Here is a 17,804-nt window from a genome sequence, read left to right as displayed (position 1 = left end):
TTTACAACCCTACCAGGATTCAAACTTAAAACCATCTGCTTCATAATCATACATATTATCTGTTGTGCCATGGAGGCCCACAACAGGTGTAGCTCTGTTGGGTTGCCTTGTATACAAAGAAATCGGAACTAAGATTTGCCAAGAATTTTATTGTGCTTTGGTTCGTAGTTCATAACTGATGGGCAACAGTCTATATGTTAGATATGGGCTCGCTTGTAAAACGGTCTACAATTCCATAGTTTGAACGATTTTAATGATGTTGCAGCGAGAATATCCATCCTTGCACCTGTCTCCACGCTAATTGGATGGAGAAAAATGCATCAACTTTCAGGTTTCCACTATCATCATTCACAAAATTATTATCTGTTGTTACTTAAAAGATGTAAATGCTTTTTCCATCACTAAATAGCTAAACTGTTTGCAGCCGAGTGACTTTAACTAACGGTCGTATAACACATGTAGGCCTTTGCCCTATTACAAGTCTGTGATGTCACCAGAGCTTAACCAGCAATGGAGCATTTTTGCTCACATGACAAAATCTTGAAATTTATTGATTTTTTTAAGCTTTAATTACATAAAATTAACAGATATCTTGTGAGAATATTGACCAAAAATGCTATTTGTATGTTGTAATCACTCAGAATAACAACAGTTCCTTAATACAGGAAAATAGCATATCAATAATAAAGTTTGATGTGTAAGCAAAGAACTCTCCACTATTCAGAGTGTCTGCTCGTACATTAATTCAGCTGCTGTTGCACTGAGATCTTCTTTGAAGGCTGTCTGAAGGTCTAGTAGAACAATGTGTGGGCTGTCAGTGCAAGGCTCTGTGGCATGGCATCTGGGCAGGGCTTTAATTGCTGATAAAGCTGCTCCACAAGGTCGTAGCAGCAGGGTGGTATACAGAGGCACGAATACAGTTCATGCTGAGTAATTCTGATGGTGCTTTAAAGAGATATGACTGGACTTGCTTGCCATGATCAGTAGTGACACGGAGAGAAACCACAAAGTGCAGGAACCACTCATGGAATGAGGTTGTGGCTACAGTTGGTGCCATTGTGTCTTTCATAGGCCAACGACAGAAATCGTCAGTTACTTTCAAGCAGTGTTGGTAACATTCCGACGGTTGCAAAGGTTCAATGAAGTCAGTGTGGGCATGTTCAGAGCATTGTCTCAGTGGGACAAATGTGCCAAGTGAAGCTGTTACATGCTGAATTATTTTGTTGCACTGACAAGCATTGTACTGGTGAACAAATGCCTTACAGTCTTTTTTAATACTGCCCAAATAAATGGCATCATCATCAGTCATATGGTACCTTTTACTTCTGGTTGAGACTGACTGAGAAGAAACAAAATCACTTGTTTGTGCAAATCAGCAGTATCTAACGTTTGCACTTGTGGCATTGATACATCACATCCAAGTACTACACTCGATTTTGGTATTTAGATGCACTGGAACTGTAAGCCCGACAATGCTTTAAGGCATGCCTTCTGCCTTCAGGTTGCTGTCAGTTTCCTGGCCATTGGCAAGTATATGAAGTCAAGTTCCTTTGCAAGTGCATCAGTGTGAGGTGGTCCATTCTGCTGACCATCAAAATGATGACTGTCAGTAGTACATTACCCAGTGGAATCCAGATGTTGTAACTGGTGTGGTGATGCCTTGTGTGGCTTCTGAAAGAAAGCAAACACCAGTAGTTTATGATTTGTGAGGAATGTAAAATGTCTGCCTTCAAGCATGTGCCTAAACTTTTTGATTGAGGCATACACTACATAGAGCTTGCAGTCATATTGTGACCAATTTGCTTGCAAAGATAATAATTTCTTATTGAAGAAAGCTAAAGGTTTGCCAGTCATTTTGCATATGTCATTGTAACAGGGCTCCAATTGCAGTTGATGATACATCTACCACAACTAAGAGAGAGGTATGTCAGGAAGAGGAGGAGCTAAAATCAAACCTCTGCAATAGCAGGTTATACTTTGACCAAGGATGTCAGTCCACTACAGCATGTCCAGGTTTAAGTGGACTTTCTACTATTTCATTGAGGTTCTACCAAGAATGCAAGATTGCATATAAAACTCTATAGAAGTTGGTTAAGCCAAAGAAATGACATAATTCTCATATTGTATCGGGTTGGGGAAACTGAGAAATAGCTTTCACTCTGTTTTGAGGTAGCAGTAATCCTTGTCTGTTGATAAGTTACCCATGTTCTTGTAGTTCAGACACTAGTTGCTGTGGATGTGCTAGATGGTCTGTCTCGTTAGATGACATTACGAGCAGATCATCGAGGAAGACGTCGAAAAATTCAACATCTAGTTACTTCATCCTTGAAGCACAGGAAAACGTGGGTGGCATTGCACAGTCCAAATGGTATTTGCACAAATTCGTGAAGTCTGAATGAAGTGCAAACAGCAGTTTTAGATACATCTTCCAGTACAATTGGTATGTGATAAAAAACATGGACAAGATAGATTGTGGTGAAAGCAGTCTTACCATGATTGTACAGAGCAAAGTCTTCAATATGTGGTGGAGGATAATGATCAGGTATTGTTTTGGCATGAAGCTAATGATAGTCACAACATGGACGTCACCCGTTATTCTTCTTAGGAACTATATGAAGTGGAGGGGCCTAGCTACTATTTGAAGTGTAATAGATCCTTTGTGCTGATATAAAAGAAAACTCTTGCTTTGTCATCTTTAGTTGGATGTAGATGAAGAGGCTGTGCTTGAACTGATAGTGAATTGTGGAAGATTACTTTATAGACACAGGCTGTTACTTCTAGTTACTGCTACTTCCAGGGACTCAGCTAAAGTGCTGTAGTTTTGTATTACAATTTTCAAGCTATAATAATGTGCATTTCCAAATAGCTGACACATTTTTAAATTAATTTTTTTAAAGTATCATTTTTGCACGAGTTTATTATAGTATGTTGGGAAAAGATACATTGGTGGGTAAAAGAGTTACCATATCTGAAAAGGTATGAGGTGGACATATAAACCTCTCCAGATATTTTACTAAACTAATGTTTTTGTTCATCTTCACAGATTTGTAGGGTGCAAACGCAATTTATTTACACGCACAGTGTAATGGTTAATTACAAGCTCATCTATGTCAATACTTAATGGCAATGGTGTAGTGACAGTGTAATGTACCTTTGAGTGTGTTACCAGTGCTGTACTAGTGAATGTACAGGTGACTACAGGAAACTGATGAAGCAGGTTATTGTACAGTGAATCACCTGCAATCACTTTGATGCCCGTGTTGTTGGCCCATTATTGGTGCCAATGAGTAGACAGCTGTGTTGTAGTTTCAGGAGGGTGTCGATTGCAAAGATCTGAGAGGAGACTGTAAAAATATACGAAGTTCGCTCCAACAATTGGGTACAGCACTTCAGCAGTAATTCTCATCAAAGATTGAAATTAAGATATAAGCTGTGTAACAGTAAATCCTAATGGAACATCCATTCTCAGTATACAGTTGATTGCCATTGGTATTCTGCCATGGAAGATGAGAAGAAGGGTTAACTGGGAGATCAGCCCTGCCCAGTGAGAAATTGCAGCTTAGCAGAATGCTTTGTTATGAACAGTCAATGGCTGAATGGTTTGAAATCAGTCACTACTACTATTGATTTCTGATGGCATTTCCCTTGTCACGGAGTGGTTGTCACTGCTGAGATTCAGCTCAAAATTTTTTGTGATACCAGCAGGTTTTTTTCCCTGGTGCACGAACACTTGTTTCCGCCGGAAGAGCATCACCATCATGACGCTTATGTGGAGTACTATATTTGTAAGACTGATAGACAGTTCAGCTGCTTGTGCTTGCACTGCTTCCAGAGACGTCTCTGTTTTGGCAGAGGCAGTTGCAGTGCTTGTCAAAGGATACATCTGGACTAATCTGTCAGCAATTTGAGTGAGAATATTAAGGTTACCAGTGCAAATTGTGAGCATTTTGTGTGAATCCGCAGGTAAGTTCTAGAGCCAAATATTCTACTGAATATCATTGCTAATTTCATTGCCCGCCAGCATGTGAAGGTGATGAAGCAGTTGAGATGTTGTGTGGTAGCCGAATTCTTCACTAAGGAGCAATTTTTCAAGTTGTTCAGCTTCTGACTGCAATAATTGTGTTGCAGGCACTTGTTCGATAGATGTGTGTTTTTCAGTGCTTGGCAGTGAAGCTAAGCTCTCAAATGGGGCAAATCACAGTACTAGATTGTCTGACCAGAAGTGCAGCGGTTTCACCACAGTTGGACCAACAAGTAAATTTCTTGCTAGTAATGCTGTGTTTGTCATGGCAAGCATTGTCTGTGCGACACAATTGTTCATGAGAGATTCTGCGTGTCATAGTTGACACGAAAACTTAAGTGTAATGCGCTTTGTTATTCTGGTGTCTGACTCAATTTTTCCAGGGTGTGATGCAATCACACTGGCTCATGATTCATGAATTTGAGGCCATCAGATGTCATGTGAAAATACAAAATATCTACATGCACAACGTAATGGGTGATTACAATGAGTAATCATAATCGTAAGATTTGCTAAGATTGTGTATTTGTTTTTAGCTCAGAGGCAGCCCAAGAATCTAAAAGTTTATATTGCACACGTGAATTATGTAGCAGACAGTTCACTGGTCACATTACTGTCCAAAGATTAAATTAAAGTGCTTTATTTGTTTGATGTGAATTTGGAAGATATGATGGCTTTAATATATGCAAAAAGCGTGACAACGCCGCTATTCAGCACAGTCGGTGCGGTACTTCATAGGCCTGCAGTGACTTGATAACAAACGTGGAACAGCTTGCCGTGAATGGAACTAACTCGCCATGCAAATTGAACTGGGGATGTGGAAATGTGCACGTAACAGTAACTCAGCATGTGGCTGGCATGGATGGCTAATGAATGATCACACAACAACTCTCTAGCATGAGTGCTAGGCTGGGTCCACAGTGTACTAACTCCACAGGAGTGCTTCCTTGCTCCGCTTACTGCCACTTGCAAGTAAACACGGACATTAGCAGATCTGTGAATATAACACAAGGTGTGTGCCCTCCAAGGCAGATTCTTGAACTACTCCACTGTTCTACTAATGCCAATTCATCTGCCTCCATCAGAATGTCTGCTGGTGGAGATACTAAACCCATCCCCCCTTAATAAGCCATGTATTGCCAAAAATGACCAGGCTTGGGTCACGACCTCTTGTGTGGAACTGGAGAGAGTGCCGGGGAACCCAGCAGTGGACCGATTGCCGAAGAAGGCAACATAGACACTGCCAGGTCCAGCAGAAGAGTGGAAGGACGTGGAGGCTGCAGCAATGATGAGTCCACCAGTGGCAGTAGGGAGGAGGCCACCTATATTGTCAAAGAGGAAGTGGAAGCGGAGTGGGGGGGGATTCAAAATTCTTGGATTCCACAATGGCAGGTGGGGACACGAGCAACACTGGGTCCAAGGATGTAGGTGATGGGAGGCAGGTGGTGGGTGCGAAGGCGGTGGCAACATTAGGGCATTCTGCCACAGGTTGGTGCCTGCTCTGGCAACAACGTTGCAGTCAACTCTCCCACTCAGCCAACTGGAAGGATGCAGAGGAGATACTTCAACTGGGCTTGGGTGCAGATGCTTGGCATGATTAGTCAGCAGCTTCTCACCAACATCCGCCACAAACAAGTGCCGACCTTTGTGGCCCACTTGAGACCCAGTAGCAACTCCAGCTGCTGGCTGGAGGACCAGACCTAAACAGCGGCCACAGGAGGAAAACGTGGCGTGCCATGGTGATCCGTGGCATGAAAATCAGTGTCCGTCCAACAAATACAGGAGACCCCACTGCTGGTGCCCAGGCAAGCGTTCCACTGGACTGCACCTGTTGACCAGCGTCTTCCACTGATTAGCCAAGAAAGTTGACAATGCATTGTCACAGGAAGAGGCAGACATAGACTTCTTCATTTGGGTCTGGAGTGTAGCGAAAAAGTGCTCCACCTCAGAGTGAGAAGTCAGATGAAATGGGGCTATAGCCATATGCTGAATACCATTGCAAAAGTCTTCAAACGGCCACAACACCCACTGCTTACCATTACCGTGCACAAGGTTGCTGTCTGATCTCTCAATGGCAAAACTAACTGACAGTGCATGAACAGTGGCAGTTGACAACTTGGACGATAGGTTGGCTACATATGGGAAATTTGACTACACATTGGGCACCAACAACCACATGCTTCCCAAAAATGTAGTGAATTGATGTGTACCCTGTCCCAAGAGCGCTCTGGGACCATGGAGACAACTGGTGTGGCAGTATGTCCTCGTTCTGAGCACAAGCCCCCAAAGGCCATACCAGATTTTCAATGCTATGATCAATCACTGGGCAGTACATCTAATGTCGCACTCACACCTTCATCTGAGTCATACCCCAGTGTGAAGCATGCAGCAACTATACAATATGATGTTGCAGTGCCAGGGCTCAGCCCTCGACAACATTGCTCCTTTGTGGTAAGCAAGAGTATCTAAAGGACCTCCTGAACAACATTGAGTTGAGAATGGAGGAGAAAATATCCACACCTGACGAGACACACTCTGACCAACTCTTCTGAACCGCTGAAACAATTTTCTGGAAAAGTGAGTCAGTGGCTCACGTGCTGTCCATGGAAAATCTGGCAGAGTCTGCTACAAGGCGTCATCCCAATGCAAACATGAGAGCCTCTTGCTGGGTGGACCCCAACAGTAGCGACAAAAATGCATCAACAATGGCATGCTGGGGGGGCAAGGGCCAAATAAGGAAACCAACAGGTTGTGGTCAGTGATGAACAGGAACTTTGCTCCGTACCGGAAGATGCCGAAGTCTTTGACCCTGAAAACAGTAGTTAGCGCATCATTTTCCACCTGTGTGTAGTTCTGATACTGGAAGCATCTTTGAAGTGCAAGTGGTTGCTGTCCAGGTTCCAGTGGGGCAGGACGACACATATGCCTTACTGGAATATGTTACAGACTAGGGAGAAAAGGTTTACCAGATGTAAAAGAATCCAAACAGGGATTACAACACAAATGCTACTTGAGAGACTGAAAAGGCCATTGGCAATCCACAGACCAGACAAACTTAATGTCCTTCTGACAAAGCCAGTTAAGAGGCTGGCAGACAGTGCAGCCTGTGGAATGAACTGAGCATAATATAAAATATTACCTTAAAAAGACTGGAGCTGTGTAAAGTCATTGGCCTCTAGTACCTGACAATGGTCTTGATGTGGTTGTCCATGGGAGGGATACCACCTGTATTAAGCACAGGATCCAAAACAATTACACTTCACGGGGAGAAAAACTACACTTCTCCAGCTTGCAAAGGCCATTCTGTAGGAGGCGTTGGAAAATTGACTGAAGGTTCCGTAAATGCCCGTCACTCAAATATCATCAGGGTAACTGATACAACAGAAAATATTCTGACTCAACTGCTCCAAATAGTGTAGGTAAATTACCGGCACAGATGAAATTCCGAAAGACAAGGTGGTGAAACAGATAAAGCCCAAAGGTATGTTCAGGACCAGGAAAGTCCAGGAAACTGTCTGCAGTGGCATCTGCAGGTAAGCATCGCACAAGTCGATGCAGGAAAAATACTGACCCTCTGACAATTTCGTCTTCCGTGGAATAGGATATGAATTTGCAGCACATTGCACATTGACCATCTGTTTAAAATCGCACCTAAAGTGGATGGCGCCTTTGGGCTTCTGAATTACCACCAAAGGAGTAGCGACTCGGCCTTTACCTTGTCATGCATATGAAGGAAATAGAGTGGGGGCAACAAAATTTCAGGATCACTGCCGGCGTGAGAGAAACATACCTCAAAATTGTCTGCCTGGCCCAATATATTCTCAAACAGTGGGCTATATGACCACAGTAAAGAGTCCAGGTCACGAAAAGGAATGGATTGGGACACTAAATTCATGATTTGAATGGTGAAAACAGGAAAGATGTTGGGTCTGAAGATATTTTGGGCCAACGGTGAATAGACCACTAACAATGTAAGTTGGGATTACACATTCTTGTAATGTGTGGAGATGGAGAATTGCCGTCGCAAGGGAATGCACTGTATGTTGTAAGACACAACCTGATGGAGTGGCTGGAACTCTGAGCACCCCAAAATCCTTTAAGTATCCAAATCAATGAGACTGTCTGATGCCCCTGTGTCTATTAGAAATTCGACCAGTAGCCCATCCACAGTCAGTGCAACGAAATACACTGCGGTGACGTGCATGGGGCCTTGGAGGCAGCCCCCAAGTCCAGTGAAAACACCATGGTGCCTGATAACGGACTCATGGCCTTTCAGCTTGCCAGGTGACCTATCCATCAGCATACTCCACACATGACCCCCACATGCCACAAGTGACAGTTGGGGCGGGACCACTGACATGCCCAGTGAGTAGGGGGAACGATGCCGAGGACCCAAAGATCACTGCTGGAGGGAATTAAGACACTATGAGTGGTGTGAACCTGCTGAGGTAAGACAGGGTGTGCCGTGACACCTCTAAATGGGCATTTTTAATGGCAGCAACACGAGGCAACTAGGCGGGACGTGAGGCCGCAAGGAATCCCATGGGGTACCAAGGTCTGCTTACCGTGCACACCCAATTGAGCCATCTGCAACTATCAGGAAGGATGTTCCTCACTGCCACCATAAGCTCATACAATTCTGCAAGTTGGGCAGCAGTAGCTAAAGAAGGCTCGGACAAGGTCAACACCCTCATCTGAACCTTGCACCGAGCGAGGTGGCGCAGTGGTTAGCACACTGGACTCGCATTCGGGAGGACGACGGTTCAATCCCGTCTCCGACCATCCTGATTTAGGTTTTCCGTGATTTCCCTAAATCGTTTCAGACAAATGCCGGGATAGTTCCTTTGAAAGGGCACGGCCGATTTCCTTCCCAATCCTTCCCTAACCCGAGCTTGCGCTCCGTCTCTAATGACCTCGTTGTCGACGGGACGTTAAACACTAACCACCACCACCACTGAACCTTGTGGTCAGGAGCTAATCTGACAATCATAAGCGGTTGCACATCTTGGGCATTTGAAAGGACACTTGTGCGAGAGGCCCTGCAAGTCTCCAATCCAGGCAACATATGACTGTCCAGGGCACTTATGGTGCTGGTTAAACCACAACAGTACAGCTACCAGATAAGTTTGATGGCCGTAATATTGCGTAAGCACAGGCAACTGATAAAACTCATCAAAGAAAAGCTTCTTGTGCTCAGAGGAGGAGTTCAGTTTTTGGACAAATTCATATAAACCCAGGCTGCTGGACAACATCCACTGGATTGAAGATATGCTGCATGTGACTGAGGAGCAAGAACCAGCACATGCAATTATCACTCATCGGAACTGGCAAATGGCGTCAGGGACGGCAAGAATGGAGAAGAAAACTGCCCTTCCCCCCCCCCCCCCCCCCCACCCCCCCCCTCACCCCGCGCCACCACCACCCACCCACCCATCAAGGCAGGGAAAGGTGGCAAAGCAAGTCTGCATTCTGAGTTATTAGTGCCTGCGACTGCTCCTGTTGTTGTTGCAGAAATGCCATGTTCATGGTTGGCCAAACTGAACATGGGGAAAGAAAAAGAAAACAGGGGTGTCACACATGTAAGAATGTCGTTTGTTAACACTTCAGTATCTGCAGAAGGTGTGATAGCTCCACTACTTGACTTGGTCATTGCGGTACTTCACAGGCCAATGGTGGCTCAGTAACAGCAAGGGAGCAGAACTCTGTGAATGGAACTAACTTGCCGTATGAACTTCAGGAAACAGAACACCCATACCCATGGAGACACAAACACAACAATAACTCAGCATGCGGTTGACATTAGCATCTAAAGACTGGGTACGCAACCCCTCTCAGCATGAGTACTAGGCTAGGTCTGTGGTGGTTTAACTCTGCAGGAGCATTGCCTGCTCTACTTGCTGCCAGTAACAAATAAACGTTGACATCAGGGAGGCTGCAGATAAGATGCGACACGTGCGCCCACCATGGCAGGTTTCCTGAACTACGCCGCTGTTCTACCCATGCCAGTTTATCCATTGTGATGTCCACTGGTGGAATACTGAAGTGGCAAACAAGTTAGAAATTCAAACTTTAATGACGGTGGAAATATGAACTTGTAGAGTTTTGGTAGCATACTAGTTTCTGAAGTCAGGCATCTATTTTGAATACTCACCTGAAGATGAAATCTGAACTCTTCACAAATTTTCTAACTTTGTTAAATTGTTCAAATATGTTATTATGTTTTGTCTTAGAGGAAGATGCCTTTTAAGATGTTAAGCATTTTTGAATTCATTTACACCTTCACCTGGAATGGCCTCTTTATTAATAGCACTTAAACTACATCTAATCCTCCTCGTTTTATCTTCCAGGTAAAATAACTCCTGACTTACAATTAAAAAAAGTGAAATCCGTTTATCATTTTGTGTGCTTTTTGGTCCTATGCCATCTTTAAAACTGACAGGTAGTTAACTTTTTCATTTCTTCTAATATTTTTTTTGCATTGTAAATAATTGTTTTGCACTGGTGATATTTGAGTAAAACTCTTAATTATGAGATCTGTTCAAAAAATTCCAGAACATTGTCCACAAAGTTTTTCTACGCTTCCCTTCTTATTGTACATGGTCTCCTTCGAAATACTCTCCTCCACAATTGATACACCACTCCCACCGGTGTTTCCGCTTCTGGAAACAGGCTTGTTATTCCTGTTGCTGGATTCTGCAAAGTACCATCTGTGAATTTTCTTTTATCTAGTCTATCATTGCAAATCTTTGTTCTTTTAAGAAAGTTTTTAACTTTGGAAATAAAAACAAGTCTGCAGGGGCCAGGTGTGGAGAGTACTGAGGATGTGGCAGCACAGTGATTTCGTTTTCTGTGCAATAGTCATGCACCAACAGGGAAGAATGTGTGGGTGCGTTATCGTGATGCAAGAGCCATGAATTGTCTCGCCTCATTTCAGGCCGTTTCCTTCTCACATTTTTTCACAGACGTCATGATAAGTCCCAATAGAAACATCGATTAACAGTTTGTCCCTGTGACTTGAATTCACGTTGAACTAATCTCTAAAAAAAAAAAAGATAAATAAATAAAATCAGCATGGCTTTTACTGTTGACCTGACCTGACGAGCTGACGAGCTTTCTTTTTCTTAGAGAACCTTTCCTGACCCCTTGTGCAGATTGAACCTTGGTCTCAACATCATAACTGTAGGCTCACGTCTCATCTTCAGTTATGATTCTCTGAAGGAATATCTCGTTCTCATTTTCATGATCCCAAAAGCTCTTTACAGACTGTGAGGCGAATGTCATTCTGGTTATGGCTCATGAGCCATGGGATGAACTTGGCGGCAACAAGATGCATTCCAAGATGCTGTGTCAGGCTTTCATGACATGATGCAACTGAAATGTTACATTCATTTGCAATATCTCGGACAGTTGGTCTTCGATTGACATGCACAGTTTTGTCGTCATTCCTGACATGAGTGTAGTCGGCAGATGTCGAAGGGCGTCCTCAACGAGAGTCAACTTTAACTTTGTCTGGCGATTTTTAAAACGTGGACAATTCATAACACTGGAGTATGGCTTAGCACTCATCATCATAGCCTTCCTGCATCATTTGGTGTTTGTGTGTGTAAAGGTTTTCTTGAGTTTCATTCTTTTTGCTCCAACTCACTATTGGCACAAAATTACAAATGTTCAAGAATTTTTTGAACAGAACTTATATGTTATTTTGCAGAAAAAGATTTTCTTTTCTTTTAAAATTTATTTGTAATATCACATATGAAAAACAAGACCAGCTTGATTTCTCTCTCTCTCTCTCTCTCTCTCTCTCTCTCTCTCTCTCTCTCTCTCTCTCTCTTTATCTATCTATCTATCTTTATCTCTCTCCATTTCTGTCAGAAACATCAAGGAGGGGGCGAGGAAGAGAGAGAGAGACTAAACTGGAAAAATGGCAAGAGTCTATCTTTAAAGCTATTGTTATTTTCTGATTTGTTGTATATTTCTGTGGCAACTATGGCTCATCTGCCATTGTGTGGTTGCCGTTTTATTTTTTTCCTTCCTGGAATTTTCATTATTACAATAGTAATTGATTAATTTAGGAATATTTTAATATATTTTTCAGATGGTGGAAGTCCGAGTCGTTCCAATACTACACAACTGTTAGTTAATGTGAAAGATGTGAATGATAATGCTCCAAGGTTTTTTACATACTTATTCCAAGAATCTGTGTCTGAAAGTGTTCCAGTTGGATTTAGTATAGTGAGAGTAAGTTTCCAAATGTGGTGGTGGTGATTGTGGTAGTAATAGTAGTAATAGTAGTATTAGCTGCAGTAGCTGTAGTAGCAGCTTTTGTTTGAAATTTTTTATTGCTGTATTCTGTAAATCAGTTATGCAACTTTTATACACTATTATAGATCTTTCTGTAGTTTTGTTATTTGTTTCTTCTTAAAGGTTTATTTTTCTCTTGCTTCTGGTTTCCTACTAAAGTACATTTCATTATGAGGCCATTTATATTTCATAAGAAGAAACTTACAGTGGGTCTTTAATTGATGCTAGCTGATCATTCTTGGGAGATACCTGTAACAGGAATTGTTGCCATAAGTAATATTAGAGGCATTTTATTCACGTAATAGTTAACTTAGGATCAGCCTCCTGATCTCTTAGTAACCAGAAGCAACTTGTGACTTTTCTGCAGAAAATTTATTGTCACAGGAAGCAAAAAAGAAAACATCAGTACATAAAGTTCTACAGCCACTGGATACACACACATAAAAACATATAGTATTAATTACCTACTAAACTGATATATCAGAAAGCAGTGTATGTAAAGTAAGTCTGATTTGGTATTTAACCGTATCTCCCATCTTCCCCCTTCGCCTCATTCCTCTCCCTCCCCTTCCCCCTTCCCCATTTCCCTCCCCCTTCCTATGTCACCCCTCTCCCTCCCTCTTTCCCCCACCCCTTTATTTCTATCAATAGTGTTTGTATTTGCTGCCTTTTGATTTGATATGTAGAATGGTTATGTATCTATAGTTGATTTTGATTTTTGTAGTGGGTATTACCAATAACTTGTGGTCTTATATAGTGAAGCTTTTTATCGAAAAGTTTTGACTTTATTTCGTATCAATTGTCATCGGGAACCACTTGGTATAATTAAGCCATCCCCTCCGGGGGCATCCAATATTTCTTTTGTGTTCTTCACATCCTGAATGATCCATTTACTTGGTCTATATGTTAGGGTCTTGCCTTGCTGTGCGTACATTGCCATTTCAAGCATATATGTCTTTCTAGGATGTCTGATAGCTGTGTTGTTTTTCTGATGACCTCATTTCTGATTATGTCCCTGAAGCTGTTTTCCAACAGTGCATCTCCATTGCTCTCTGTGGACACTGTAATTTATGAGTTTTCACCTTTGTGACAGCTAATGTTTCTATACTGTGAGTTAGTACTAGTAGGATGCAGGTATTGTATGATTTTGTTTTTAGATTAGATTAGATTTGATTTGTTTTCATTCCATAGATCCAAAAATGAGATGATTCTTGCGTATGTGAAATATGTCAGAAAGTATAACATAAATACATAAAACTTTTGAATATAATACTTACTACCCTGATCATTTCGGAGCTCAATTTCATATGTCATAACAGATGTTTTTGAAAGCTTGCAGCTGTCATTATTATTTAAATAATGAAATACTGCACTAGTTATGTATTTTTTCATGCTTAGCATGACATGTTTCGAGAATTTTTTCTCGTTGTCAAGTGCAGATATGTAAATAAGTATTTTATATCGTGTTTCAATATGTATTGTTATGAGCCTCTTGCATTGTAGTCATCTTTTTGAGGTTACCAGGTACTGTGGCTCATCAATTATGTAGAAAACCACATGCACACACACAAACTATCACTCACATTGTTTGTGTAACATCACAAAAAATAAATACCGTCAAATGGGGTGATTTCAGACCCCGGGGCGAACTCGGACAGTATGGCTTATTTGCTGTTTGCCACTGCATAGAAACAAAGAGTTACTTATTTTAATGTCCATGCACCAGTTATTTTGAGTGCAACATTGCATTTAGCGCTTTCCACAACTTTTATTTTGTGTAAATTGTTTCCCTAGGTGAATAATTGACGAACAGTCTCAGTGTTAAAAATCCATGCATTATTGTAAAGTGGAAACTTTCTATTGTTGCACCAAGTGGGAAGTTATTGTAACCTAGGGTGTCCATTCGTCCCGTTTTTCCTGGGACAGTCCCGTTTTTTACCAAAATGTCCCGCTGTCCCGAAAGTTTTTTGGGGACGCCCAAATGTCCCGTTTTTTTATGGTTCCGCTTGGCTAGAGTATTTTACGCTACTGGTTGTTTGACTTGCTATTAGCTGCACAATTATTTACGCTAGGAAGGGTGTGATGACTTTCAGCATACCCCAAATATGTACCGAACTGTCAAAATTCGCAAGTAATTTTAAACGCACTATAGGTTACGAATAACAACGAAGATTCTTCTCTTCTAAATTGATCCACTGAATCCGTCCTCTCGGTTCAGAGATACTCTACACCACTGATACTTGCTCTCTGGCTTTCGTCACCACACCGTTAATGTTTTGCACTGTGCAATCACTGTTTCATTATGCCAAAAAGAAAGTCTAATTTTAACAGCAATATAAAAAGCAAGTTTCCTTTTATCACTGCTAGAGGAGAAACTGTAGAATGTACGTTGTGCAGATCAAAATTTGCTGTTAGTCATGGTGGAAGGTCTGACATTGTGAATCACATTAAGGCGAAGAAACATCGCATGAGTGATCAAACGAAAAGAGCAAATAAATGCGTGAGTGACTACTATGTAAACTTAAAATCAATAACAGAAATGGATAGGCAGTTGGCAGCACAAGAAGCTACGTTTGCATACCACAGTGCAATGCTTTAAGTCAATGGACTGTACTACAGCAGTTGTTAAAAAAATTTTCTATCCTAAATTCACAAGTGGACACACAAAATGTAATGCAATCATTTCAAATGTTATTGCACCGTATGCAGCTCAGCATGTTTTAAATGAACTGAAAAGTGCTCGATTCATTTTTGTAATGATTGATACATCGAATCATCCGGATTTGAAGTTGGTTCCTCTCGTTATCAGGTACTTTCACCCTGAAAATGGCAGCGTGGTGAAAGTGCTCAAATTGGTTAATTTAGCTGGAGAAACTTCAGATTTACTTCAAAATTATGTACTGGAGGTTTTAAAGAAACATGATCGTGAGGGAAAGGTGATAGCAGTTTCTGCAGACAAGACTAACACCAATTTTGGTGGTAAGCAGAGGAAAGGAAAAAACAATTTGTTCTATAAACTGCAACAGAACACAGTGAATAATATAGTAGGTGTCGGCTGTCCAGCACATGTGGTGCACAATTCCTTACAAACTGGCTCAGATTGCCTACCCATCGACTGCCAATTAATTGTAAACAAAATCTACCAGCATATCCACATATATACAGTAAGGGTTGAATCTCTGAAGTCATTCTGTAAGATTACTGAAACTGAATACAAAACTGTTCTTGGGCACAGCAAGACAAGGTGGCTATCTCTGCTACAGCATTGGAAAGAACTGTAGAGATATTTCCTGCTTTGAAATCATATTTCATTTCCCTTGATAAGTGTCCTGTTATCCCTAAACAATTCTTTGATAGCCCTGCGTCTATTGTTCTTCTACATTTTCCTGTTAGCCAGCTAAAACCTTTCTCCACAACAATTAAATGTATTGAGAAACAAGAAATCACACTAGTGAAAGTTTATGAAGAAATAAACAAATTATTGCGCAAATTACAATGTAGAAAATCTGAAAGATTTCTCACATCCTTTGTACATGATACTATAAGAAAGCTGGAAGGAGAGGGTGAAATTACTGTAGAACAATTTCATATTTATGCTGACATCTTCTATGACTCTTGCATTGAGTATATTAAAGAATGGTGTTTACCATTTCTCACACCTTTCAAAGCATTTGACTGGGTTAATACTGAAAAGGAGCAGCTACAGTGGAAGGATATTCAGGAGTGTTGTGTTTTTGTTAAAAGTATTGTACCAACTTTTCCTGTTGATGAAGACGAACTGTTTGATGAATTTTTATGTGCACAGAACTTCATAAAAAGTGAAGAAGGAGACAAACAAAGTGTTAGTGCAACGTGGTGTAAAATATTTGCTCATTTCAAAAGTAAAAACATTAACATGAAAAACAGGATTCATTTGGTGAAGTTTTGTCTGGCAATTCATGGGTCAAATGCTGCTGTGGAACGTGTGTTTTCGTTAGTGAACTCTTTGTGGTCAGATGAAAAAAACAGAATGAAAGCTGAAACAGTGAGGGCCATGCTCATTGTCAAAACACACTTTACATCTACATCTACATCTACATTTATACTCTGCAAGCCACCCAACGGTGTGTGGCGGAGGGCACTTTACGTGCCACTGTCATTACCTCCCTTTCCTGTTCCAGTCGCGTATGGTTCGCGGGAAGAACTACTGTCTGAAAGCCTCCGTGCGCACTCTAATCTCTCTAATTTTACATTCGTGATCTCCTTGGGAGGTATAAGTAGGGGGAAGCAATATATTCGATACCTCACCCAGAAATGCACCCTCTCGAAACCTGGCGAGCAACCTACACCGCGATGCAGAGCGCCTCTCTTGCAGAGTCTGCCACTTGAGTTTGTTAAACATCTCCGTAACGCTATCACGGTTACCAAATAACCCTGTGACGAAACGCGCCGCTCTTCTTTGGATCTTCTCTATCTCCTCCGTCAACCTGATCTGGTACGGATCCCACACTGATGAGCAATACTCAAGTATAGGTCGAACGAGTGTTTTGTAAGCCACCTCCTTTGTTGATGGACTACATTTTCTAAGGACTCTCCCAATGAATCTCAACCTGGTACCCGCCGTACCAACAATTAATTTTATATGATCATTCCACTTCAAATCGTTCCGCACGCATACTCCCAGATATTTTACAGAAGTAACTGCTACCAGTGTTTGTTCCGCTATCATATAATCATACAATAAAGGATCCTTCTTTCTATGTATTCGCAATACATTACATTTGTCTATGTTAAGGGTCAGTTGTCACTCCCTGCACCAACTGCCTATCCGCTGCAGATCTTCCTGCATTTCGCTACAATTTTCTAATGCTGTAACTTCTCTGTATACTACAGCATCATCCGCGAAAAGCCGCATGGAACTTCCGACACTATCTACTAGGTCATTTATATATATTGTGAAAAGCAATGGTCCCATAACACTCCCCTGTGGCACGCCAGAGGTTACTTTAACGTCTGTAGACGTCTCTCCATTGATAACAACATGCTGTGTTCTGTTTGCTTATACTTCTGCTTGCGTATACTGACTTTTATGATACAATTTCAAACAAAAATGCACTTCTTGATAAAGTACATAAAAGTGAAAAGTATGGTGATAGTGTGGCAGAATAATTGTAAAAAGTGATTTTGGATCATCTGAGTGTACATTGTAAAGGTAAACTTGTATGTGTATTAAATTTAGTCAATACAATATTTATGTCCCCCTTTTTTTTTTTCTTCCTTGTCCCAGGTTTTTCTCTAATTTCTTTTAAATGTCCCCTTTTTCAATGAAAATGAAATGGACACCCTATTGTAACCGTAATTGTTGATGCGCTCAGAAGTTAACAGCATTGAGACAATTTCTGTACAAGTTTGTCTAGTTTCTCTTGCTAGGTTATAAAATAATGCCGGTTTTTTTGTAAAACTGTGTACTGTGTGGGGTGATTTTGGACAATGCCAAGAATGT

The 17,804-nt window shown here is 41.4% G+C and overlaps 1 protein-coding gene across 1 annotated transcript in view; it reads left to right on the top strand.

Annotated features, from left to right (window-relative positions):
- Positions 1 to 17,804, top strand: part of LOC124717078 (protocadherin-like wing polarity protein stan) — a 368,864-nt gene that overhangs the window by 23,651 nt on the left and 327,409 nt on the right. The window contains exon 5 of the mRNA XM_047243768.1: positions 12,117 to 12,259. Within this exon, the coding sequence (XP_047099724.1) occupies positions 12,117 to 12,259 (143 nt within the window). The remainder of the gene's footprint in view (positions 1 to 12,116; positions 12,260 to 17,804) is intronic.

This window comes from Schistocerca piceifrons, chromosome 1 (assembly GCF_021461385.2).
Source record: "Schistocerca piceifrons isolate TAMUIC-IGC-003096 chromosome 1, iqSchPice1.1, whole genome shotgun sequence".
NCBI classification, from domain to species: Eukaryota; Metazoa; Arthropoda; class Insecta; order Orthoptera; family Acrididae; genus Schistocerca; species Schistocerca piceifrons.
The sequence above is the reverse complement of the archived record's forward strand: the minus strand, read 5'-3'. Positions and strand labels throughout refer to the sequence as shown.